Consider the following 21737-nt stretch of genomic DNA (forward strand, 5'->3'; position numbering starts at 1 on the left):
GAAAAAAAGTAAGGGTGGGACAAGACTTGCTGACCAAAAATTTAAATTAAGGCTTTAACAGATTCAGAAATAACTTTCTTTCTAAATTAAACTGAAGCGGAGGCTGCTGGATTGACTCTGAAATAGGCAATGAAAGTATGGACAGAGGACCAGTTGGCAGCCTGGTGAATCTTTGCCCGGATAGCGAAAGTGGCACAGGGGACAGCTGAGAAGAGTGCACTGTGATGCCACCCAGAGGGACAAGGTCACAAACCCTGATAATAGGCTAGCCTTATTAAAAGGCTTTCTTGATTCATTTGAGCCATGAAGAGATCTTTTGAGTTTGATGTTAGCTGGCTCTTTCTCAGACCTGATGGAATTATGAAGAGCGGTTCTGATTTCCTGAAGCTCCATTGTTACATTCACATAGGCTCTAAGTGTTCTTGCAACATCTAGAACATGCAGATCAGAGGAATTTGTATCCATAAAAGATGGCACTGTCCGATCCTGATTAAAGGAAAGCCCGGAAGTGAAGTGCTGTAGTGGTCTCAAAACTACTAAGTAGGATGTCAAGAATGAGCCCCTAGATCCTGGAGCTCGGAAACTCTTCTGTCCAAAGAGATAGCGACTAGAGGCATAGTTCTTAAGGTTAAGTCTCATCTCCTGCAGTCTTCCACTGGGTCAAAAAGAGGTTTTGCTAGGTAACTGAGAACCTGCGCAGTTCCCACTTTGGAAAAAGGTTGCAATTAGGATGCTTGTTCTTGGTGGCAGCCTTCATAAATTGAACTATTAGAGGGTGAGAGACCCAGCAGTGATCCGTCAAAGCAGAGATGGCAGAAATCTGCACTTTGAGAGTGCAAGCCAGTTGTTTTTATAGGCCAATCTGGAGGAAGCTAAGAATATGTTGTGCTGGTGGACCCATTGGGTCTAAATTATTTACCAGAGCAATTGAGAAAAAATATTTTCCAGTTTGTGGTAGTTTTCCCTGCTTTTAGCAGTGTGTTTATCAATGATTCTGAGTTTACCAGGTCTCTAAGCTTCCTCCCACAATCCTTAAGCCATTAAATCAAGGGATTGAGGAGACAGATGATAAATTGAGTCCAGGGACAGGGGGTTTGGTCTGACTGAAAGAGGAATAGGAGGTTCCAACTTCAGGCTCCAAATTAGAGGGACTCATGGCTGGCATGGCCAAAATGGACCCACCTCCAGGAGTACCACTTGTTCTAGGAGGAGTCTCAGAATTTTGAAGATAAGTGGAGTTGGAGGAAAAAAACAGAGACTATTCAGAAATTTCAGGTGTTGCCAGAGCACCCTGAGCCCTTGAGTGTGGGGGCGAATCTCCTCGAGCTGGCATTTAGTTGATGTAGGTTGCCATCAGGTCCACCTACCCAATGGTCACAGATCACTCTGGATATATTTTATTGAGCGGCCACAAGCTATTGCCTCAGTCCCCTTGATTGAGAAAATCTGCCGCAGAGTTCTGAGGCCCTATGAGATAAACTGCCATGATGCTGCAGAGATTGCTCTCTGCACTGGAGATAATATTGCTGACCTCTAACATGAGGAACAGACTCCTTGTGTCCCTCTGCTACCTGATATCAAAGACTGACGTCTCATCCCAGTAATGGCTGAAGGTCTGAAGCACCATATAAGCCACTTTTGACTATTTTACCTAAGCTAATACGACCTGTAAACATGTCAAACCATGCCTGCGTGTTTACGAGTTATGGGTGAACGATTGGTTAATAGTTGTTGAGCTTGTGTTTAGCCACCACCGCAGACAGTCTCATCGTGGGAGTGAGAAGGATGGTCTGAGAGTAACTCTGGTGGTTTCATTGATGGAGAAACCCTAGTTGGAATGGGCAGATGTGCCAGTGAACCCATTTGACCATCTGGATTGTAGATGACGAAGTGCCCAGGAGGTGTATACAACACCTTGATTAATGAATATAGTATGATAATCAGCACTCGCAAACTTTTGGCAGCAATTTTCTCATCTGGTTACTGCACTGGATATAGATTGGAATCTTGCTCACGGAAAGATTAGGTCCTCAGAAGGAGTGAGGTGGCTTTCCTCCTTGTTTGTTAACCAGCCAAAGACAGACTTTGAAGAAGAATCTGTTGCTAACACAGTAGAGCCTTGGGATCAGGGTTGCCAACCTAATTTCTAATTTTTTACGGACAAAAGGCCCAAAAAAGCAGGACACCTAAAATGTTGGACGGACAGGGGGAGGAGTTAGGGGCGGAGTCAAAAGCGGACTTTCTTAGTAGAGATGTGGGTGGTGCTAAGCTCTGGGCATTATTATTATTTTTAGTATTTATATAGCCAGGGCTGTGGAGTCGGAGTTAGAGCAATTTTTGGGTACTTGGAGGTTGGTAGTTTCATAAACTAAGGCAGTCGGAGCTGGATGATTTTTGTACTAACTCTACAACCCTGTATATAGCATTGACATCTTCTGCAGCGCTGTACGGAGTACATAGTCATGTCACTGACTGTCCTTAGAGCAGCTCACAATCTAATTCTACCATAGTCATAGTCTAATGTCCCACCATATTATAATTATGTATTTATATAGCACTGACATCTCCTGCAGCACATTACAGAGTACATAGTCATGTCACTGACTGTCCTCAGAGGAGATCACAATCTAATCCCGCCATAGTCATAGTCTAATGTCCTACCATATTATAATTATGTATTATAGTATACAGTATATAGCCCTGACATCTTCCACACAGTACTTTACAGAGTAATGTCACTATCCCACAGCCAACATGCTTATGATTCAGTAGGGGAGACTTATTGGTATGCTTATTTATTCCTTTTTTTTTTTTTTTAAATGTAATACTGATTCCTGTATTTACAGTCTGTTGAACCATAATGCTCAGTATGCCCTGCCAGATCATGCTGAGGAGTTGCAGCTCATAAGGTTATAATTAACTATACTCTTGGGTGCTGTAAGTCTCAGCATGCTCTAAGAGGACTTGCTGGCCCATGTTTCCAGAGGCTTAAAGGGAACCCGAGATGGTGTTAAATCCTTGTAATTATACTTAGCTGGGGCTTCCTCCAGCCTCATGAGGTGTATGGGCTCCCTCATCATCCTCTCTGGCAGCTCTGTTCGCTATAGCTCCCAGTAATCTGGCTGGCCACGCTGTTCTGTGCATGCGCAGCTCTGCCATGCATGCACCTCTTGTCACGCTACCGCAACTGTAAGCATTTTGTGCCTGCGCAGTAGTACTGCAAAGGCGCAGCACACTCCTGGGTACAGGAGCATGTCACATTACCGAGAGCTGTAGCAAACAAACTGAGTGGCCAGTGAGGGAGCACACACCTTATGAGGCTGGACAAAACCCCAGGTAAGTATAAATATACAGATTAACACCATCGCAGGTTCCCATTAATAAGTATTTGCCTCTAAAAGGTCAAGAAAGACAACTGGCAGGAAATAAAGCTGATTGATGATCATTACCCTGACCCCAGGTCACCGGAATATCTGCAGATCCGGAGGCTCTCTTCCCTGCCTGTGTGCTCAATCTAAGGAGGTCTCCCTGTTGCCAGAAGCCCCAGCCCCCCACCTTCTGCATTGCAGCCAGACTCACTCGTCTCACGCTGTAGTAATGTCATGCAGGCTGTCGGTCACTGAGTGTGTACACGGCTCCTCTGCTGCTCTCGTGCTCTGGCCTCCTCCCCCTCCAGTGACAGACAGCACAGCTCCTCCAAGTCTCCCCCACTCGTGCCTCTCTCTCTCTCTCTCACAGAGACTCACAGTGGGTGTGCTGGGTCGGCTTTTTGTCTTCCTGCCCTGGTCGCTCCTGGCAGGCGGTGGCTGCTGCTGGGCTCCGATCTGTCTGTAGACTCAGCCAAGGCTCAGGCTGCTTGCTGGCTCGGCTGCTGCCTGTGTCGCACTGGCGCTGCGACCTCAGCTCCGACCAGCCCGTGACACTCGCTGTCCTCCTCCTCGTGACTCGCTGGGCTCAGGGCTGGCTGCCTGCATCTCTTATTGGGCAGCGAGTGGCGCCGGTGCAAGAAAGACGGTCTCTGATTGGAAGGGACACCCGGGGAGGAGAGGGGAGGCTGAGGGGGATTGACGAAGGGAGAAAATAGAGCGTGCATAGCGCAAGACGCATGCACAGAATACATTTGCAGAATTAATGCATATTTGGACGGACAACTGCCCACGAAATACGGGCAGTACGGACAGCTGTATTTCAAGTGATTTTGTACGGACAGTCCGTCTTTTGACGGACGCTTGGCAACCCTGCTTGGGGTCTGAGGCTAGCAACAACAGATTGTCTAAAGTGATAAAGTCCTAACTTTGCTTTCTCAACTGAGCCACCAGACACACTAGTACCAACAAAGGTTGTCATGGCTGTGATAATGTCGAGAAGGAGGATGGTTACTGGAGAAGAATGTTACCAACTGCATGGTGGAAAGAAGTTTGAAATAATGAACGTATCTGCCAAGTCATTTGTTGTAACTCCATCTTGAATGTTTTCAGAAAGATGAAGATTTAGGAATTTCAGATCCAGTACTGAACGCAGATCACCTGACTTCTTTACAATGAAGAGAGGAGAGTAGACTTCCTAAAAGCGCTCCTCTTCTGGAACCAACATAACAGCCGTTTTCTGCAATGAGTCATGAATGTAAAAGAGCAGGTCTCTGTAAAGACAAAGTGACTACGTGGTGGAGTGAACTTGCACATCCAAGAAAAACCGAACCACTCTGTATCTGTGGCCCACTCGTCCTTTATTGTTTTTTGTCCAGATAATATGGAACTGCTGAAGTCTTTATTATTATTATTACTATTATTATTATTTAGTATTTATATAGCGCCGACATATTACGCAGCGCTGTACAGTGTATACATATATGTCTTGTCACTAACTGTCCCTCAAAGGAGCTCACAATCTAATCCCTACCATTGCCATATGTCTATATTATGTAGTGTAAGTACTGTAGTCTAGGGCCAATTTTTTTAGAGGGAGCCAATTAACTTATCTGTATGTTTTTGGAATGTGGGAGGAAACCGGAGTGCCCGGAGGAAACCCACGCAGACACGGAGAGAACATACAAACTCTTTGCAGATAGTGCCCTGGCTGGGATTCGAACCGGGGACCCAGCGCTGCAAGGCGAGAGAGCTAACCACTACGCCACCGTGCTGCAGCTACTATCTGGACTTCATAATTGTCAATAGGACTCTGCGCTGACTGCTTTGTGAGCTTATGGAGATTAGCATGTGAAGTTTGCCAATTCCTATGGTCTGGTCTTTCCTTCCTCAATGTCTTCTCTCCTTTGGTATAATACCAGCCTTGGTGACTGTTGGTTGCCAGATCCAACTTGTTACTAAAAAGATTTCTTCCATCAAACATAATTTTAAACACATTTTGTTGGAAGCTGGGATCAGCAGACTAGCTTTTTTTTTTTTTTTTTTCCAATTCACTGTCATGGCAAAAAGCCTGGCATATTAAGTGGACTGGACAAAATCTATAGCCGCTTCCCTAATAACCTTAGAGACAATATGAACGTTCTTTAAGCTGCCAGGATAGAATCAGAATCCTTGTCCACTTCCGTGGCAACTGAAGATAGAGCCAGGGCTGGTTTACATGCCCCTCCAGTCGTCGTATACACCATCGTTAAATCTATATCACGTTTATGGTCTAGGACATCTTAAAAAGTAATCAAGACTTTTAACCTTACATGGCATGCAAGACACATGACTGACATGTCCACCATGGAAGTGAACACTAGGACTGGAGAATTTTCTTGAAGAAAGGATGATGTTTGGAAAGTCTGCTTTTTCAGGAAGGACTTTCTCCTTACCTTTTCCCATTCATCTTTATTTGATCTCTTTCAAGACAGGAAAGGAGAATAATTATTTCAGACGTTTCTTATCCTGGAGAAGGGTTTCCTCTTCCCAGTGAATGGCTTCAGAGATGGCTTGGATAAAGGAGAAATAGAAACCAGATATCTGTATGCTCACTCTCATTGGATTCATGCTAAACCATAGATAATTGAGGATATTCAGTATCTTCATTGATTTGCTGGGAGGATGCTTGGGGACCAAAGAGCCTTCATAGTAGTCCACTGATTTCTGGACAGCCTGCTTTATCATCTTGGATGTGTGCATCTGGTGGAACTCTGGCTTTTTTCCCATCTGGTGGAAACAGATCTACTTTACTGATTTCCCTGGCATGGTTCTATCGCCACAAACCCAGCAATCTGGGGGGCTATGGTGCCTTTAACTGGGACCTGATCCTCCAGTTCCCAGGCAGGTTATTTACCTGCTCCTTGAGCAGGATCCTGAGTGATGATATAAAGATCTAAAGCAGGATCTTAAATGATGACAAAGAACTAATGTCCTAGAACAGTGGTGGGAACTTGCCCTCCATTGTTCTCTTCTTCCTGGGCTTGTATATAAAAAGTACAGCCCATTTATGGAAGGTGTGCTCTCTTTTTTGTAGAAAAGCGGGGTCACTTACCTGTATGACTCTTACCTATTGACCTTAGAATTATCTGTTTCTGGCACAGTGTGATCCAGAATGCAGTCCAACGGACCGCAAGAGATGAAATGAGTAAGATAAGAGGTACATGAAACGTTGCAGAAAATAAGAAATCAGATAATACTTTCATGCAAGGAATGCTATGTCATTTATATTGCACATAGTACACAATACTGTTCATATAACTGTTTATAATGAGCATGGCAGATGATAAAATATAGTACATAGTGCTACCAAGATACTTGGAATAACTTACCTCCTCCTGCAGCTTGAGAAGCATTACATCAGAGGGACAGCAAATAATAGTGCCTTTACCTTTAAGCCAGACATAGAGGGAGGTAGTGTTGCAGCCAGCACAGTCCTGTGTGTATCCAGCCTTGTGAGAGGAGGGGAGGAGAGCTCAGCTGTGAGGAGATCTCTGCTGTGTCCAGAGCAGGGATTGGAGAGCAGTCACTGCAAACACTTCCTGGTCTGATGGCTGTGCGTTCCAAGCTGGAATGCACTCTAAGCCATGTGCTTCAGAGTCTTTCACTGTGAGACAGGTGAGTGGAATCACACTGAGCACTCAGCAGCACTGAATACCCAGCAGGAGAGGCTGAACTATGCCTCACATAATGGAGCCTGAGCAGTCAGCAGACAGAGCAAGAGATACAGGTGAGAGGGATCACACTGAACACTCAGCAGCACTGAATACCCAGCAGGAGAGGCTGAACTATGCCTCACATAATGGAGCCTGAGCAGTCAGCAGACAGAGCAAGAGATACAGGTGAGAGGGATCACACTGAACACTCAGCAGCACCAAACACCCAGCAGGAGAAGCTGAACTATGCACCACTAACCTGTGCAACTGCAGACAGCAAGGGGAAAAAAAAAAGGTGAGAAGGATCACACTGTGCTCTGCAATCGTATTTAAGTCATGCAGAGCAGCCATAAAGGGGGGAAAAGATCATTTAGATCAAGCTCCCACCATCACCCCAGATATAAGGTCCCTGAATAATTTGACATTTAGTCATGACAACAGGGCTGCGACCAGGAGAGGCTGAACCTGACCGGAACGCCGCAGGAATGTCGGCGAGGTAAGAGTAAAATAAAAATAAATAGCGCTGAAACACTAAGGAACCTGTTCGGAGGTGAGGACAAAAATGAGAATGCTGCTCGCTAGGGGTCACTTTCTTTTATAGCTAAGGTCCTGTTAATTGGTAGGGGTGGGGCTTAACCCCATATGTATGCTGCCATGGAGGCATATGGAAAGGCAGAAGGGCAGAGGCAGCCCTGCCGTTCACATCATATGAACTATGATGCGCTTGTGTACTGCTGCATGCATTCTGCCTGCAAGCGCAGAGCTGACCCATTCACTTTAATGAATGGGATCAGCAGCGCAGCGGGTAACGGCGCAGATGGCGTGCGATCGTACATGTTGCGTTCCGATCGCAGGGCCATCTGCGCTAGTTAGATGTTAACGAGGCCTAAAAATGTTCCCTGCCTCATTTCCACACTGTGTCCACATTTTTATCAGCACATCAATGTTACAGATTGATACATGTTGCTAAAAAGCGGACAGAAGTGCACTAGTGTGAATGAGGCCTGCTTCTGTCTGCTTTCTTTCAGCACATCAATTACGGATTGATACAAGTTGTTGAAAAGCGGACAGAAGCGCACAGATGGAAACGAAGCTTAGGCCTCGTTCACATCATACGTGCTTCCGTGCGCATTTGGAAGCGCGTATGATGTGCTGAAAGGCAGGAACGGCAGAAGAGCATAGGCAGCCCTTCTACCGTTCACATCTACTGCGCTGTGCCGCAGTACGATGCGCTGGGAAGCGCTTGCATACTGCTGCCTGCATTTTGCCCGCAAGCACAGAGCTGATCCCATCACTGTCAATGGATGGGATCAGCAGCGCAGATGGCGTGCGATCGGACGCGTTGCATACGGATCGCACAGCCATCTGCGTTAGCTAGATGTAAACGAGGCCTTAACATTATGTGCTGAAAAAAAGCGGACAGAAATGCACAAAGTGTGAATGAGGCATTAAAGTGCGCTTCTGTCCGCTTTCTTTCAGCACATCAATTACGGATTGATACATGTTGCTGAAAAGCGGACAGATGTAAATGAGGCTTAGGGATACATTAGGGCTTAGGGATTACACTAAAAACGCTGAAAAGTGCCCCAGTGCAAACGAGCCCTTACAGATTGCCAACCAACACGGCAAAATGATTGATTCCTCTCTAATCCTGATCGATTCAAAGAGGTATCTATTGCTACCACAAACTGCACATCGATTTTCAATATATTCCATTGAACCGCATTGTTGCACTGTTTGATGCAACACTATGGTCCATTGATTTACCCGTTCAAGCCCTGCCCCCAATTGATGCAAATCTTCTTGTACTGTCCAATCAATAGAATCTATTGATTTCAGGTAAGAGTCAAACAGGAAAATTGTTAAGTGTATGGCCAACATTAGGCTTTACAGTTAAAAAGGGCACTATTGTGAAATTATATACTGTAAAATAAAATAAAACCATATTTCCATAGCAAATAAATATAAGTAAAAGCTGAAGAGACATCCATATGAAAAAAAGGCACAAATGTCTTATAAATAAGTAATGTCTGTCACTAAATCCTCTTAGTGACAGAGTGTGGCAGAGCTTGTTAAAGGGGCACTACGACGAAAAATTGTAAAATTTAAAATATGTGCAAACATAGACAAAGAAGTACATTTTTTTTTCCCAGAGTAAAATGAGCCATAAATTACTTTTCTCCTATGTTGCTGTCACTTACAGTAAGTTGTAGAAATCTGATAGAAGGGACAGGTTTTGGACTAGTCCATCTCTTCATAAGGGATTCTCAGCAAGGCTTTTATTCTTTATAAAGATATTCCCTAAAAAGGACTTTAACAATGATACTGGCCAGCCTCCCTGCTCCCTATACAGTTTTTTGGCAGTTGGACAGAGCAACTGCCATTCACTAAGTGCTTTTGAAAATAAATAAATCCCTGAAAATCCCTGATGAAGAGATGTGCTGGTCCAAAACCGCTTCTATCAGATTTCTACTACCTACTGTAAGTGACAGCAACATAGGGAAAAAGTGATTTATGGCTAATTTTACTCTGGAAAAAACGTACTTCTTATTTGTCTATGTTTGCACATATTTAAAATTTACAATTTTCCGCCATAGTGCCCCTATAAGTCATAGGGAAGGAAATCTGAAGCGGTAAGAAAAAAACAAGAGTATTTCACCTGTCGGGCTGTAGAAGTGAAGATGGATTGTTCTAACGTCCTCTACAGCTCCCATGGAACCAACAGCTGTAAATCGATTGCTTGTACCTAGCTATGCTGTCCTAAAGGCAGCATAGCAGCAAGAGGACCCCACCAGAACACTTACGGGCGGACCGCCTTGTTTCTTCTACCGGCATCTGACGCAAGGCACTGCAAAGTGGCACCGTGAAAGTAGCCTTGTAGTTCCAAATATATTTGACCAGTCAAATGTTTCAGCACCCCTGATGATGCTGGGAGAGCATGCATACCAGTGTGTATCATCATTGTGCCATGTTGTGTGGAATGCACAATTTCTGTTAGTTCTTAAAGTGGGATTGTCACCATAAAAATCAAATTTCAACAGCAACTGGTTTTAGTGTATTAAGTGATAAAGATGCTGATCCTGCATTCAAAACTTTTTCTGCTGTTATGTTTTGGAGTTATCACAGACCACTCTGGCCCTTTTATAGCCATTGCCATTCAACTGCATGCTGGGGGTTCTTTTTATCTATAATATATTCCTCCTCTTCCCTTTATTTGCCTGCCTAGCTGAAACATGATCCTCTGCTCACTTCTGTTTACAAGCAAGGCTGAGGTGACTCAGCGATTGAAGGAGAAAAGAAAAAAAAAGTTAAGGGAAGAAACGACATCAGTATTTAGTCTCAAACTGTGGGCAAAAGACATGGTTTCCACCAGGAACAGAATTCTCTTCATTTACTATATAAAATTAACTGAAATCAAAATGTGGACCGTACAATACATGTTATGTAAGTAGATGAAGTATCTACTTATATATGTGTTTTTTTCCCCTGGCATAGTATGGCTCATTCTCCTGCTTTAAGACCCTAAATGTAATTACAAGTATTCTTGTGGTCAGTGCAGGCCATTTTTACCTAATAGATATTCGATATTTCCACTGATTTGTTCCCATTTCACTTCACACGGAGTAGCAAACAGGAAGTAAAGAGGACATGGGCAAACTAGGGAATTGATCCTTGATGTGACTGAAAGCATACCAACAACAAAGTGCTTCTTTCCCTTAGGACCCAAAGCGCATAAGCTTGTCTCAGACCAGTAATTGGTTGATTGGTAAACTGTGGTACAAAGGAAGAATTCTTCAAGTCCACAAATGCCAGGCTAAACAGGTGGCTTTGAGTAACTCCAGGGATGGGCCTGTCTTTACTGGGTGTGGTAGGGAGTTCCAAAGTGTAGGGGAAGCATGACAGAAAGCTTTGGCTCCAAAGTTTTTGAGGTGCACTACAGTGTTTACAGGAATTTCGTGTGACCTATTTTGTGAAGAAGGTTTTTGTAGCAGCAGGACACTGTGTCCACACAGTGGTTACTTTAGTCTACAGTACCATGGAGTGGTAGAAACAAAGAAGGCTCCCTCGATACATTTGCATTGATAGTTGAAGCCAGGCACTAGTATTGTAGTTTGGCAGCACAGGAAAATATTTCCAGGGTCAGAGTAGGAACCGGGCCTGGTAGTTTGCAATATAGTATAATATTTCCTAGCAGAGTTGGCACTGGGCCTGGCATGGTAGTTTTGCATTATTTAATCTGCCTGTACTTAGTTTATTTGCATACAGCAGCAGATAATCCATCACTCTTGTCACCACCTTGAGACTACAGAATGCAGCATAGCTCAGGTTACCTCTACCCAAGCGAAAGCTACAGAAGATCTACACCCTGGCATACATTGAAACAGGATAAATTCTACACAGCACATCTGCTTTAGCAGCTAGAAATCCATGCATAGATGTGTAGTCCAGCTGTTGCAGCAGCCACAAATCTCTCCTGCAGGAAGTACAGTCCAGCTGTTGGGGCAGCCACAAATCTCTTCTGCAGGGAGTACAGCCCAGCTGCTGGGGCAGCCACAAATCTACCCTGCAGGGAGAAGTACAGCCCAGCTGCTGGAGCATCCACAAATCTCTCCTGCAGGGAGAAGTACAGTCCAGCTGCTAGAGCAGCCACAAATCTCTCCTGCAGGGAGTACAGTCCAGCTGCTGGGGCAGCCACAAATCTCTCCTGCGGGGAGAAATACAGCCCAGCTGCTGGAGCAGCCACAAATCTCTCCTGCAGGGAGTACAGTCCAGCTGCTGGGGCAGCCACAAATCTCTCCTGCAGGGAAAAATACAGCCCAGCTGCTGGAGCAGCCACAAATCTCTCCTGCAGGGAGAAATACAGCCCAGCTGCTGGAGCAGCCACAAATCTCTCCTGCGGGGAGAAGTACAGTCCAGCTGCTGGAGCAGCTACAAATCTATCAGAATCACTTTTATTTTGCCAAGCACGACTGGGTCGTGCCCGGAATTGTGCTTGGCACAATGAATGAATACTGCAGGGAGTACAGTCCAGCTGCTGGGGCAGCCACAAATCTACCCTGCAGGGAGAAGTACAGCCCAGCTGCTGGAGCAGCCACAAATCTCTCCTGCAGGGAATACAGTCCAGCTGCTGGGGCAGCCACAAATCTCTCCTGGAGGGAGAAATACAGCCCAGCTGCCGGAGCAGCCACAAATCTCTCCTGCAGGGAGTACAGTCCAGCTGCTGGGGCAGCCACAAATCTCTCCTGCAGGGAAAAATACGGCCCAGCTGCTGGAGCAACCACAAATCTCTCCTGCAGGGAGAAATACAGCCCAGCTGCTGGAGCAGTCACAAATCTCTACTGCCGGGAGAAGTACAGCCCAGCTGCTGGAGCAGTCACAAATCTCTACTGCCGGGAGAAGTACAGCCCAGCTGCTGGAGCAGCCACAAATCTCTCCTGCGGGGAGACATACAGTCCAGCTGCTGGAGCAGCTTCAAATCTTTCAGAATCGCTTTTATTTCGCCAAGCACGACAGGGCCGTGCCCGGAATTGTGCTTGGCACAATAAATGAATACTGCAGGGAGCACAGTCCAGCTGCCGGGGCAGCCACAAATCTACCCTGCAGGGAGAAGTACAGTCCAGCTGCTGGAGCAGCCACACATTTCTCCTGTGGGCAGAAGTAAAGTCCAGCTGCCGGGGCAGCCACAAAACTCCTGCAGGGAGAAGTACAGTCCAGCTGATGCAACAGCCACAAATCTCCTGCAGAGAGTACAGTCCATCTGCTGGCCTGGGGCAGCTCAAATCTCTCCTGCAGGGAGTACAGTCCAGCTGCTGGAGCAGCCACAAACCTCTCCTGCAGGGAGAAATACAGCCCACTGGTTGGAGCACCCACAAATCTCTCCTGCAGGAAGAAATATAGCTCAGCTACTGCAGCAGCCACAGAACTTTCCTGGAGGAAGAATTACAGCCCAGCTGCTGGAGCAGCCACAAATCTCTCCTGCAGGGAGTACAGTCCAGCTGCTGCTGTTGCAGCCACAAATCTCTCCTGCAGGAAGAAATATAGCCCAACTACTGCAGCAGCCACAGAACTTTCCTGCGGGAAATACAGCCCAGCTGCTGGAACAGCTACACATCTTTCATGCAGGGAGAAGTACAGTCCAGCTGCTGGAGCAGCCACAAATCTCTCCTGCAGGGAGTACAGTCCAGCTGCTGGGGCAGCCACAAATCTTTCCTGCAAGGAGAAGTACAGCCCAGCTGCCGGAGCAGCCACAAATCTCTCCTGCAGGGAGAAATACAGCCCAGCTGCTGGAGCAGCCACAAATCTCTCCTGCAGGGAGAAATGCAGCCCAGCTGCTGGAGCAGCCACAAATATCTCCTGCAGGGAGAAATACAGCCCAGCTGCTGGAGCAGCCACAACTCTCTCCTGCAGGGAATACAGTCCAGCTGCTGGAGCAGCCACAAATCTCTTCTGCAGGGAGTACAGTCCAGCTGCAGGGAGTACAGTCCAGCTGCTGGGGCAGCCACAAGTCTCTCCTGCAGGGAGTACAGTCAGCTGGACTGCAGGAGAGACTGGGGCTGCCACAAATCTCTCCTGCAGGGAGTACAGTCCAGATGCTGGGGCAGCCACAAATCTCTCCTGCAGGGAGTACAGTCCAGCTGCTGCTGCAGCCACAAATCTTTCCTGCAGGGGGAAGTACAGTCCAGCTGCTGGAGCAGCCACAAATCTCTCCTGCAGGGAAATAAGTTTCCATGTAAAGCAAAGACTTGTTTTTGTTTTATCTTCTAAATAGAGCTATATAAGGTCTAAATCCTTTTTCGTCTCTTTACAGACAATCCCCCTTAAGACCCCATATAAGTTTTATTACTATGCATAGGGTCTATGAATCAGACTGTGTTTATCCACGTCCCACTGCTTCCTTCTAACTGGGGGTGGGAGGGAGCCAGGCACAGTGAGGACACAGGCAGGGAAACCCTGATGTCGGCAGTTCGTATTGGGCATTCATAAGTCGGGGATTCCCTGCCTTTGCTGTATAAGATGGAGGGACTTTTTCTCCCCATTTTTTGGGTGAGAAAAAGTGCATCTTATACGACTGCAAGTATGGTAAGTTTTTTACCCTACAATGCCCTGCAACCCCCCCCCCTACCCACTGACTCCGTTATCCTTCACTCATGCTGGTTAGTTGAGACTTCTGGTTGCCTGAGTTCTGGATAATGGGGACTGTATTATCTTCGTTCTTCACAAAATCTCTCCCTGTAAAGGATCTATACAAAGCTGCTGGCCAGCCTCCCTACTCCCCTACTATTGCACACTATTCTGACAATTGCTGTTGTGTAAGTGTTTTTGTATATAAATGAATATTTGAGAATCCCACATGAGGAGATGGACTTGTCCAAAATCTGTCAGATTTGTACTGCCTACTGTAAGTATCAGCAGCATACCAAAAAATAAATTTATAGTGCATTTATACGTATGTATTTTGAAATTACATTTAAAAATGTTCCTCAATAGTTGTCCTTTAAAAGGAACATGAGGTGTGAGACCTATGGAAGCTGCCATATTTACCGTATTTCCTTTTAAACAATGCCAGTTGCCTGGCTGTTCTGCTGATCTCTCTGGCTACAGTAGTGTTTGAATCACACACCTGAAACAAGCATGCAGCTAATCCAGTCAGAGGATTTGATCTGCATGCAAGTTTAGGGACTGTTTCTCAAACCTGTCCTTGTGACTCCCCAACGGTGCATGTTCTGCAGGCAACCTCACCTATGCACAGGTGGGGTAATTAGTGTCTCAGCTACAGGATCTTCTCAAAAAATTAGCATATTGTGATAAAGTTCATTATTTTTTGTAATGTACCGATAAACATTAGACTTTCATATATTTTAGATTCATTACACACAAGTGAAGTAGGTCAAAGCCTTTTATTGTTTTAATATTGATGATTTTGGCATACAGCTCATGAAAACCTAAAATTCCTATCTCAAAAAATTAGCATATCACGAAAAGGTTCTCTAAACGAGCTATTAACCTAATCATCTGAATCAACTAATTAACTCTAAACACCTGCAAAAGATTCCTGAGGCTTTTAAAACTCCTAGCCTGGTTCATTACTCACAACTGCAATCATGGGTAAGACTGCCGACCTGACTGCTGTCCAGAAGGCCATCATTGACACTCTCAAGCAAGAGGGTAAGACACAGAAAGAAATTTCTGAACGAATAGGCTGTTCCCAGAGTGCTGTATCAAGGCACCTCAGTGGGAAGTCTGTGGGAAGGAAAAAGTGTGGCAGAAAACGCTGCACAACGAGAAGAGGTGACCGGATCCTGAGGAAGATTGTGGAGAAGGACCGATTCCAGACCTTGGGGGACCTGCGGAAGCAGTGGACGGAGTCTGGAGTAGAAGCATCCAGAGCCACCGTATACAGGTATGTGCAGGAAATGGGCTACAGGTTCCACATTCCCCAGGTCAAGCCAGTTTTGAACCAGAAACAGCGGCAGAAGCGCCTGACCTGGGCTACAGAGAAGCAGCACTGGACTGTTGCTCAGTGGTCCAAAGTACTTTTTTCAGAGGAATGCAACATTTGCATGTCATTCGGAAATCAAGGTGCCAGAGTCTGGAGAAAGACTGGGGAGAGGGAAATGCCAAAATGCCTGAAGTCCAGTGTCACGTACAGGTCAGGCGTTTCTGCCGCTGTTTCTGGTTCAAAAGTGGCTTTATCTGGGGAATGCGGCACCTGTAGCCCATTTCCTGTGCATGCCTGTACACGGTGGCTCTGGATGTTTCTACTCCAGACTCAGTCCACTGCTTCCACAGGTCCCCAAGGTCTGGAATCGGTCCATCCCTACAATCTTCCTTAGAGTCCGGTCACCTCTTTTAGTTGTGCAGCGTTTTCTGCCACACTTTTTCCTTCCCACATACTTCCCACTGAGGTGCCTTGATACAGCACTCTGGGAACAGCCTATTCGTTCAGAAATTTCTTTCTGTGTCTTACCCTCTTGCTTGAGGGTGTCAATGATGGCCTTCTGGACAGCAGTCAGGTCGGCAGTCTTTCCCATAATTGCGGTTTTGAGTAATGAACCAGGCTGGGAGTTTTTAAAAGCCTCAGGAATCTTTTGCAGGTGTTTAGAGTTAATTAGTTGATTCAGATGATTAGGTTAATAGCTCGTTTAGAGAACCTTTTCATGATATGCTAATTTTTTGAGATAGGAATTTTGGGTTTTCATGAGCTGTATGCCAAAATCATCAATATTAAAACAATAAAATGCTTTGAACTACTTCAGTTGTGTGTAATGAATCTAAAATATATGAAAGTCTAAAGTTTATCAGTACATTACAGAAAATAATGAACTTTATCACAATATGCTAATTTTTTGAGAAGATCCTGTATATGGAATCCACCTAGCTGAGACACTAATTACCCCACCTGTGCATAGGTGAGGCTGCCTGCAAAACATGCACCGCTGGGGAGTCAGGATGAAAGGTTTGAGAAACACTGGCTTAAAAGTATTACAGGCAGAGGATCATCAGGACAGCGAGGCAATGTGTATTATTCAAAAGGAAACCAGCATGTCAGCCTTCATATCCCTCTCACTTCGGGTTCCCTTTAACATTTCTGTCCTGGTAATTTTCCCTGGTGCACCCTCTCCACTGGCTGGGTGTCCTCTCCTCTCCTATTGCTGTGCAGTGTGCTTGTGGGAGGAGATTTATACCTGCCTATGGATTATTGCCTGGGATACCAGTATCGAGCTTGCTTCTCCCGTCCCTCTTTCCTCACCATTCCCTCCCTCCTTCCAGAGCGATTGTATGCACCTTGCTCCTTCCAGAGCGAACGTATGCACCTTCCTCACTCCAGAGTCGTTGTGTGCACTTTGCTCCCTCCAGAGTCATTGCGTACACCTTGCTCCCTTCAGAGCCATCACCGGCACCTTTCCCCCTCCCTGCTTCTCCCTCACATTGTGCTGTTTGTTGTGCTTTGTGCAGCTGTGAAAGCTGCTGTGCTATTACACAATGTGTCTGAGGTGAACTGGCAAAAAGAGAAGTGGAAGCTGTGAGAGTAATGCTTCCTGTTTGACAAGAGAGAGACAGAAGAGAGAGGCTGAGGCAGAGCCCTAAACACTCTGGGGCTAGTCTTTTGCCATGAAGGCATTGGAGCAGTGCAGCGACAAGTCAGAGCTGTGATAAGTACTGCAGAGACCGGGCCAGGTTGGCCTCATACTTTGGGATCGTGTGGTAAACTATTTGAGAAAGAGCAGAGATCGTAGAAAGAAGAAGCCAAGTGGAGACGTTATTGTCCGTGTAACAGCCCTGCTTCACTAGTGGACAAAGGAGAAAGACCAGGATGGTCAGGTGAGCGATCGTGCCTGAAGTGTGAAGTCACTTTGAGTCTTCCTGCTGGATTCTTTATCCAGTCGTACATGTTTCCTGTAAGTGCTTCTGACAGAATCAATGGGATCCCACGTGAAACCTAGTATGACAGCTCGATGCAGAGGCGTAACTGCTGAGAGAGCAACCCCTGCATCTGCTGAGGGCTGTGGGGGCCCCAAACTTTTTCCTCTCCCTGCCATGCAGACCTCCCTCCTCCAGAGAAGATGTTGCCATGGCTACATTTCTTAGGGATGGAGAGAGTCATGGTGGCCGTACTGTTATGGGCAGTTCTTGGTAGCCATATTTGCTATATGACCTCTAGCAGATGGGTTCTCCAATTTCTAGATAACCTCCTTGGCGACGGGCCTGACTCGTGCAGGAAAAATAGCTGAAAACGCTAGGGACAAGCCAGGCTTCTGTTTTTCACAGTTGAATTCGCGTTCATATGCTCTGAAAACCTGCCTGCAAAAGTACACACATACGAGCCCGAATTTTAATGCGAAAAATGAAAACCACATGCAAACGAACTGCACATTTTCTGCCAGGAGGCTGAAGAGTGGAGAAATTGGGGCCTGGCAGAAAGGGAAAGTTATTTTTTTTTTATTTTTTACATGATTTTGTGTTTGAAATTTCTATTGTACTCAAAATGTGTACTAGACCATTGCTAAGTTACAGGCAAAAATTTCATGAAAATTAATTGAACCACTTTTCAGCAGAAATTGAATAACAGGGAGCTTAAACCCCGACTTGTTGCTTACTAACTTTACCAACACACAGATCTTTTTTAAATTGGCAATCCACATCAGAAAGGATTTATTGGGAAACACAAATATACATGTAAAGGGTGCTGAGATGAAATGGCCACTATGATTGGGCAGCTAGAGATACAGTATATCACAATGTGGTGTGAATGCAGCAAGGGGTGCCTTCTACCTCTACTGATTGCTGAAGAGATACAGCTTACCTGGTACAATAATTCTTGTGTTTCTATAATCGCTGACTGTAATTTTACAGGGTTGGTATATTTTTGGGGTATTCTCGTGCCGTCTAATCACTGGTCTGCAGTTTTTGTGACCACAGGCGGTGTTTCCTTCCTCAGACTATGCTTCCTTCTTCTCTAATTGCTATGCTTTCTTCTACTTGTCCACAGACTGATCTCCCTTCTCCTTGACCATAGGCTGAGCCCCCTTCTCCCTGTCCACAGACTGAACCCTCTTCTTGTACACAGACAGTGCCCCTTTAACCTTGGCCACAGACTGTGCCCCTTTTTCCTTGGCCACAGACTGTGCCCCTTTTTCCTTGGCCACAGACTGTGCCCCCTTCTCCTTGGCCACAGACTGTGCCCCCTTCTCCTTGGCCATAGACTGTGCCCCCTTCTCCTTGGCCATAGACACTGCCCCCTTCTCCTTGGCCATAGACTGTGCCCCCTTCTCCTTGGCCACAGACTGTGCCCCCTTCTCCTTGGCCACAGACTGTGCCCCCTTCTCCTTGGCCATAGACTGTGCCCCCTTCTCCTTGGCCACAGACTGGACCCTCTTCTGGTCCTCAGACTGGACCCTCTTCTGGTCCTCAGACTGGACCTTTTTCTGGTCCTCAGACTGGACCTTCTTCTGGTCCACAGACTGGACCCTCTTCTTGTCCACAGACTGACCCCCCTTCTCATTGGCCACAGGCTGAGCCCCCTTCTGCTTGGCCACAGGCTAAGCCCCCTTCTCCTTTGCCACAGGCTGAACCCTCTTCTTGTCCACACACTGTGCCCTTTTCTTGTTGGTCACAGACTGACCCCCCTTCTCATTGGCCACAGGCTGAGCTCCCTTCTGCTTGGCCACAGGCTGAGCCCCCTTCTGCTTGGCCACAGGCTGAGCCCCCTTCTGCTTGGCCACAGGCTGAGCCCCCTTCTGCTTGGTCACAGGCTGAGCTCCATTCTCCTTGTCCACAGGCTGAACCCTCTTCTTGTACACAGACTGTGCCCCCTTCTCCTTGGCCACAGGCAGAACCTTGTTCTTGTACACAGACTGTGCCCCCTTCTCCTTGGCCACAGGCTAAGCCCCCTTCTCCTTGCCCACAGGCAGAACCTTGTTCTTGTCCACAGACTGTGCCCCTTCTCCTTGGCCACAGGCTAAGCCCCCTTCCCCTTATGCACAGGCTCAGCACCCATGTCCACAGACTGAGCATACTTGTCCTTGTCCACAGACTGAGCCCCCATTCTAACTGTCTACAGGCTGTGCCTTCTTTTCTCCTTGTCCACAGGCTGAATCCCTTTCTTCTTGTCCACAGGTTGTGCATCCTTCTCTTCGTCCATAGGTCGATGTTCTCTTGTTGAGCTCACTTGTAAGCTTTGAATGTTTGCCTCAGTGCAATAAATCAGATATTCCAAACAATACGGTGGTCTCTAGCTGCTACAAAGTACAATATTTATTTGGGGTTCCTTCGCTACGTTGGACCATATAAGCCCTGACGTGAATATTTTTATTAGTAACCCATTGACCTCCTTTCATCCATCTATTCATCCTTGTTATTGTCCAAAGGCCAGGCATTCTTCTCTGGGCCATGCTCCATTCTTCCTTACCCACAGACTGGGCTCACTTCTCAGTGTTCACTCGTTATTCTCTCTACTTTATGTCCTCCGGTCATTTTCCTTCCCCTGTGTCCACAGGCCATTCATCTTTTTTGTGTCCACAGGTCATGCCATCATTTCCTTGTATATGTTGAAGGTTATTGGAACATTTGTGACCCAAAGCCAATCTTGCATTTCTTTATTCAATGGCTGTGTGTGTCCATGTTTGTCTGCTGGTTTTGCTTCTGTCTCTCTCCCAAGGTTACCTGTAGCCACAGGATATCTTAAAGGGAATCTGAAGTGAAAATAAACTTCTGATATGATTTGTATGTGTAGTATGGCTAAGAAATAGAACATTAGCAGCACAGATATTGGGCCTGATTCACAAAGCGGTGTTAACAGTTAGCACGCTGGTGAAAAGCCCTTTATCATGCCTAAACTCAGTATAGGCATGATAAGTTTAGATAAGTTTAGGCGTGATAAGTTGCTGGTTGTTGCTTTCTGGAGCATTTATGCATCAAAGAAACAGTCAGAGACCGATTTAGATAACATTTGTACTCCTGGAAAGTTGAAAAGGTCATTAGTTCTGCTTGTGTTATAGTTTAAAATACAGAGCGTGGCTTGTAATTGCAAATACTAGAGAATTATGCAATGTTATAAAAAAAAAAGCTATGCATCTAAAAATTAAAATATGACACTATCTTCTTTGCTACGAATGTTCTATTAATTATCAGTACTACACATACAAATCATTACATCATACTTTTTTTACTTCAGTGTCACTTTAAAGAGTAACTTTCGGGCTTAAAATCAAAAATCAATTCTTTATTTTTATCTGGTAAACAAGTAATACGGATGCTAACCAGGCAATCCAAAAGTTAAAATCTCTCTTACTTTTCTTGTTGATAAATGATCATTCCCCGGTTTACCTGAGTCTTATTTGGTACACAGAAAATTTGGTACACAAAAAGGAAGTTTTGCTTCTGTACTTCCTCAGACTTAACTAATGCAGCCTGATTGGCTGAAGCCTCTTTCCCTCCTGTTTTCCCCTCCCACACCTCTGTTCCTCTCTGATTGGCCACTATTTCTCATGCTGAGACAATGCACTTTCTATAGTGAAGGGTGGGCAAATCAGGCAGAGGAAACTAAGGGAGGAAATGACATCAGAATTGGCTTCAAAATAGCCACACTTAAAATGGGAAATGCTAAGAAGGATTTTCTCTTTTTACTGTAGAAAAATCACTAAAATCAAAATGTGGACAGTGCAATACATACAATATGTTATGTAAGTACAGCAAGTATTAATCTACTTATATGTGTGTTTTTTTCTGAGATAGTATGGCTGACCGCTCCTCTTTAAGTAACATGCCTTTTTTGGACAAGCACTTACCTAGCAATTATCTTTACATCCACTCCTGCCCCTGAAACAAGGCAGGCCTCCCAAAGAAAAACAAAACAAAACTGTAGAATGACTCAGAAGTTATTATTAAGGGCTGGTTCAGACGGACGCTTGCGGAGCGTTTACCGCAAGCGTTCGGAACGTCGCGGTAAACGCTCCCATTCAAGTGAATGGGAGCGTTTACACCGAGCTCCTGCGCGCTTTTACCCGAACGCGGTGTTCGGGTCCCGATTTTCGCAAGCGTTCGGGCTGCCCCTGGAAGCGACATGTTGCTTCCAGGGAGCGGCCAACCGTGACGGCTAATGTTCCCCTAGGGGAAGAAAAAACGCGACCGCATCACGACGCGACCGAAGGCTACTGAAAGCCTGACCGCACAGCCG

The 21737-nt window shown here is 45.9% G+C and overlaps 1 protein-coding gene across 1 annotated transcript in view; it reads left to right on the forward strand.

The window, feature by feature from the left end:
* The first annotated feature begins 16803 nt into the window (after positions 1-16803).
* PTPN6 (protein tyrosine phosphatase non-receptor type 6) overlaps positions 16804-21737 on the forward strand; it is a 102729-nt gene continuing 97795 nt past the window's right edge. The window contains exon 1 of the mRNA XM_068257958.1: positions 16804-17383. Coding sequence (XP_068114059.1) covers positions 17376-17383 — 8 coding nt within the window. The 5' untranslated portion in view covers positions 16804-17375. The remainder of the gene's footprint in view (positions 17384-21737) is intronic.

The sequence above is a fragment of the Hyperolius riggenbachi genome, chromosome 10 (genome assembly GCF_040937935.1).
Source record: "Hyperolius riggenbachi isolate aHypRig1 chromosome 10, aHypRig1.pri, whole genome shotgun sequence".
Lineage (NCBI taxonomy): Eukaryota > Metazoa > Chordata > Amphibia > Anura > Hyperoliidae > Hyperolius > Hyperolius riggenbachi.